This window comes from Colias philodice, chromosome 10, assembly GCF_061535455.1.
Source record: "Colias philodice isolate Cphi_HAF_F1 chromosome 10, ilColPhil1 Martin Lab GWU primary, whole genome shotgun sequence".
NCBI lineage: Eukaryota > Metazoa > Arthropoda > Insecta > Lepidoptera > Pieridae > Colias > Colias philodice.
In genome coordinates, this window is record NC_143095.1 from 11,554,631 (window position 1) to 11,560,630 (window position 6,000).

The 6,000-nt window shown below is 33.1% G+C and overlaps 1 protein-coding gene across 1 annotated transcript in view; it reads left to right on the forward strand.

The window, feature by feature from the left end:
* The window catches only part of LOC149485485 (phospholipase B1, membrane-associated-like), a 32,235-nt gene extending 27,087 nt beyond the window's left edge, over positions 1–5,148 (forward strand). Inside the window, exons 4-7 of the mRNA XM_089700317.1 lie at positions 1,488–1,704; positions 2,277–2,422; positions 3,007–3,175; positions 3,544–5,148. Coding sequence (XP_089556443.1) covers positions 1,488–1,704; positions 2,277–2,422; positions 3,007–3,175; positions 3,544–3,710 — 699 coding nt within the window. The 3' untranslated portion in view covers positions 3,711–5,148. The remainder of the gene's footprint in view (positions 1–1,487; positions 1,705–2,276; positions 2,423–3,006; positions 3,176–3,543) is intronic.
* Positions 5,149–6,000: the final 852 nt, after the last annotated feature.

A 6,000-nucleotide genomic window follows, 5' to 3' on the forward strand; every position in this document is an offset into this window, starting at 1 on the left:
TACATATTTTATCTCGGCATTCGTACCTACTACATATTTTTAGTAGCTTTAACAATTTTTAATATTTATGTATGTAGAGTTATACTGCATATTATGGTATAAACCATAGTATAAACCTACTTGAAATTTTGAACCAAATCGATCCTTATATACCATTACCGCTGAAGTAACTATTATAAAATTATTATCTGCTAACTAAAATGCTCTAACAGGAAAATAGTTAAATGCTTAAAAGCTCTGAGTCAATGGTTTTGGGAAATTGTTCAAGCTTACACAGTCGTTTACAAATCGTTTGCGCAACTTGTTGAACCGGAGACATGGGAACGTGACGGGACCGACACGACATTGTGTCGTATGAAACTTGGGTTTTTAACTATTGCATATGTATTTTATTATGGATTTAGTATTTGTTAATATTTATTCATCATTCGCATTTGGAAATACATTATGAGCATTGATAATGAGGAGATTATAGGCATTTTGTGGTTAAGAAATAGGTAAATTTTTTACGATGATATTATATTTTTTATTTTTGTGTTGTAAATAATTTTTCAATCTCATAATTTAAGTATTTCGTGTAAATAAAAATATTCTTAGATTAAAAATTTGCGTAGAAACACACTTTTTTGTATCAAATAAAAAACAATTATGCTTATGGCTTGGTTCATTAGTAGTTGATAATGTGGGAAATATTAATGATTGAAATAATTAAAAAATTACGTGGGAATATTAATTAAATGGCGTGAGAATTTAATTTTGTAGGTAAAAGTTAAGCCTAGATTCGACAATGCAATGTGAATATACGCATGAATGACTAATGTCTAAATGATACAATTATGTTTAAAGCACGTAGGCTCTTTTTATTTATTTAATTTAAAAGTTCGTTAATAATAAAATTTATAAATAATATTTTTTGAACGTTTAGGTATTTAAGCTTTTATTTTTTAAATCTTCGTTAATAATGTTAAGCTTCGTTTTATCTTCAGTGTTACAGCCTACAGGTTTCTTGGTTACAGGGTAGAGGTTGTTTTGTGGATGTCACATGTTGTTTTTCTGTCCATGTAAAAAATAAAAAGGTCATATAGGTACTAGATATAAATAATTTCATATATACAATACAAAATTCTTTATTTAACACACACATACAGAAGAAAATAAAAAGAAAAGAGAAAAACATGTAAGATACATCTATATACTTAATACAACACAAAAAAGACCTTAACAATGTGCTTAACCTTACATGTAAATGTTTATGTGCCATATCCAACATAAAAAGTCCGTTTTTGAAGTGAAACTTCTTTATCGGGGTTGGACAAAAATTTTGTGTAACATTTTTGCGTTACGCCGTACGCGTGACATTTTTGCGTTACGCCGTACGCGTGACATTTTTGCGTTACGCCATACTCGTGACATTTTTAAGGTCATAAAGAAGTTTCACTTCTTACGTGTGTACCTACTCTAGTACACGCATACATTTTTTTTTGCAGATCCTGGTGGCCCGCATCCGCTCCTCGCCCGACATCGACCTGTTGCGCGACTGGAAGATGGTCACGGTGTTCATTGGCGCCAACGACCTGTGCTCCGCGTCCTGCCTCTCGCCCGTGTCCTGGTCGCCCACGGCACACGCCAGGAAACTCGCCAGAGCGCTGGATTACTTTCATGAGCACTTGCCACGGACGATTGTGAATTTGATTCCGGTTTTGGGTATGTTTATTAGCATGTTAAAGCCCAATTGCTTTTTTGTATGAAATTCTACTTTGATATTATCTTTTTATCGTTCGAACGTAAACAATTGGACCATCCTAAGGCAAATCACACTTTCTAAAACATTTTAAATGTGCGAGTCAAGCAGAAAGATAGCAAGGCGTCAAGCCATTGCAAATGTTCATGGATAGTGGATGCTTACCATCAAGCGACCTACCAATTTCTTTTCCCGTTCTATGATATAAAAAAAATTGTTATAATATAAACTTGCAAACATATTATCACACCACACACGGCACACCTGACAACATGTACTTTCAGTCTTCTAGACAACACACCACATAATGATCATATATCACGATATATCGTACCACACCAATCACGACACACCGAGGATGAAACATCTCTAATCACTGGTACTACAGACAAAATATCACCTTGATATGCATCGGCTCGCGTCTAACATTAGCCCAGTCAAAAAAATTGGAGAATATTTCTATCTTACAGACATATCACATTCTACTAAGATACCTTTTCTAAGCTACCTATTGATTAACTACATATTCTTCCAGACGTGTCAGTGTCAGTGCGCGTGCAGCGGCCGCTGATGTGCCGGCTGATGCACCCGCTGTTCTGCGCGTGCTTCCACCGCGGCGGCGGCGAGCTGCCCGCGCTCGTGCGGCAGGCGCGCCGCTACCAGGCCGCCGAGATGGCGCTCGTGAGTGATTACTTATTAGTGAAAACTTCTTTAGCGGGATTTGGGTATAAAATCTTAAACTCACGTCAGAACACGTGGCCTGATCGAAAAAGCGTAAGACGGATTTTTTTTAAGCCCTTATATTCCATGCGTAAGACGGATACCATTCCAAAATATCAAACATGCTGAACGTTAATAATCAAGTTTTCACTTCTGCCAGCACTCCCGGAGTGCAACCCGTCTTTTATTTTTTACGCTGCAATAGGGGAGCGCTTGGCCACGATCTCCTGGTGGTAAGCTGAGATGTGGCCTAAGATGGAGCGCGCTTCCCTAGAATGTACCTGTTCACTCTCCTCTTGAAGATATTGTACTCATCGGGGAACACAGATTCAGGAAACTTGTTCCAGTCCCTAGCGGTTCGAATAAAGAATGACGATCCGAACCGCTTAGTCCGGGTACATGGAACGTCAACCATGTGGCGATGCCTAGAATCTGTGCGCCATAAAAAAGATATATATCCACATAAGAAAGTAAAGACTTTTTAACGGATATCAAACGTGATTTATTTATTTTAATTTTAATTTCTTTTTCTAACCGTGTTCCAGGTGGACAGCGGCCGCTACGACACGCGTGACGACTTCACAGTAGTGGTCCAACCGTTCATGCGTTTGTTCAACGCACCACTCCCACCTCGGGAACCGCTCCCATTGGTGATACACCAGTCCTATATTACACATGATTGTTTTCATTTCTCGCAGAAGGGACATGCGCTGGGTATGTGTTTTCATATATTGTGTGTGTTGTTGAAAATTTTTTAATACTGATAATATTATAATCTATCTCATGTTATTGTTAAATATCAAAAAATATTTTTAGTTTTTTTTTCAATAGATTTTTTTTTCATTAGATTTATTTACCAAAATAGCAAACGTCACTTACAAATATATTATATTTGTGATTAATCAAAGATAAATTCAGCGAACAGTATTCATATAATTTTTCAGTTCCCCAGTACATAGACTTAAAATATTCAAAAAATTGTATTGCTAATAGTTAAGATAATTTTATGAAAACATTTTAACATCATCAAATGCTTTATAGTGTAGATATTTTAAATATTTATTAACTATATTTTTTTTCAGCTGCGAACCTCCTCTGGAACAACCTTCTAGAGCCAGTCGGCAACAAGTCGGACAACGTGCCTCCCGTACTCATGCATTCCTTCAAATGCCCCTCTAAGAACGCTCCATACATCTTTACTCATAAGAACTCGCAAATTTACATGGCTACCGGCCGCCAAGAAGAATAAAAAAAATTGTTTCATAAATATGGCAACTGGCCGCCAAGAAGAATAAAAAAAACAGTATTTAATTTACATGGCAACTGGCCGCAAAGAAAAAAAAGTCTTGACATTCGATGACATTTTGTTTTTTTTTCGATGATGGTCGCCAAGAAAAAAGAATCCATTGTCTATGGCATTAATTTTTTTTCTACAATGATGTTATGGCGGAAGAATGAGTCAAATATGTATAGATTTTTGATGGCCAGTACCTAATTGGCCGCCAATTGTTTTTGTAATAAAAAAATATAGTACCGTTAAATTGTATATAAATGAGTTTATGCAAAATACAGTTACAAATAAAGGCCACGTACTTAAAAAATATTGATATTTTTATGATAGGTACATAATATTCTATATATTTATTACAACAAAAAAGTACAAAAATAGAAAAAAATATATTTTGAAATTATTTATGAGTAAAAAATATTAAATTTTGTAAATAAAATTTTCTAATAATATATTAAGTGCAAATACCTCATTACTTCCTTAAGAAATCAATTTTATCATTTGCATTAATTTAATTAATTGTATAACATTGTTACTAAGTATTAAGTTTTCTTTCTATTAGATTGGACTTAATAAAACATATGTAATATAATGTACATAGTATATTTAATTTAATTAAAAATATGTTTGAGAACCATTCGAATTTTTTAAATTGTTAAAATGGTAATTATATTTTAAATTAATCTGAAAAAAATTACCTAGGTACCGATACCATATTTGTATATTGTATATATATATAAAATTCTCGTGTCACAATGTTAGTCTGCATACTCCTCCGAAACGGGTGGACCGATTCTCATGAAATTTTCTGTGCATATCGGGTAAGTCTGAGAATCGGCCAACATCTATTTTTCATATGTACCACGGGCGAAGCCGGGGCGGACCGCTAGTATTTGTATAAAAACCTAATTCTGTGCTCATGTAATATTTGAAACAAGGAAATGTATGGCATAGTTATAGAATTCCGCTGGGTATAGAAGTTTTTTTTTACCGTATTTTAATTCCTTATAATAAATTTATATTTTTAAGTATTAAATACCTATTTCGAAGTTGCCGTAGTAAAATCATATCTTTAATTTTCCATATGAATCTTAGAACATCTTCCCATGTCCTTCCATGTAAGTTTTATATAATCTATGTAAATAATTTATTGTCAGTACGTTTAATATTTACCAAAGTTAAGCTATAGATAGACTAAATATTTCTAGCTCAATTCGAAGGCCTAGTCTAAGGCTAGTCCTTGTTTTGTTTCGTTTAAAAATTCATATTTTTGTTAAATCTGGATTTTCATTTAGTATTAGGTGCTCAGTTAGTGCCATTGTGTTTAATTTTTTTGTTGGAATACAGGTATGTTTAGTTTAGAATGGTTCAATGTTACAGTAATAAAGTTATTTTTATATTCTCTTGTTTTATTCGTGGCCTATATTTATTTGTTTAGAAATGAGCGTTCGACAAGAGAGTGTGGAAATTGGAATAGGTAACTGGTAAGTCGGCATGATGTAATTTCTAGAGTCTAGACTTATAAATGTATATTCATAAAAATGAAATATATTGATTTCCAGGTATCTTATAGAATTACTTAAAACATATTAACAAAAATTAAAGAAATGAATAAATAAATAAAAGTACGATAAATGAGAGATTTCAATACTCCTTGTCAAAATATCAAGCAAATATACAAATGCGATTTCAATAGGAAAATTTTTATCTCTTGAATTGAATACTAATTTAATTTAAAAATAATATTCAATAACTGTCTGTTGCACTATTCCTTAAAATGAATAATAATTGTACTTAATTGCTTGTTTTAAATGGTGTACCTACTAGCGCTGGCGGGAATAGAAAATCGTTCACAAACTTCATTAGGTTGTTTTTTAGAAACCCACTGCGAATTTTTCACTTTATTTAAGTATTTTTAATTTCTATTAAGTATTTCAATGACATTCCACAACACCATACCTAGATACATACTCTACTTATAAAAAGTCTTGTAACAAGACTTTTCTTGTTCTAATAAATTCATTTCAATTCAATGTTCCAGTACTATGCGAAAGAAAGACAAACAATTCTATCGAACATGCGTTATAATTGCTCGTAATTTATCGTAATTAAAATGTACAGCCGCCATTTTCTTTACAAGGCTTTAAGCCTAGAAAAGCTTCTAAATTCACTGCATTTTCAACGTTATTTTGTTGAAATAGAGTACTGATTCGCTTGATATTGTGCACCATATGGTACAATATCATGTAAT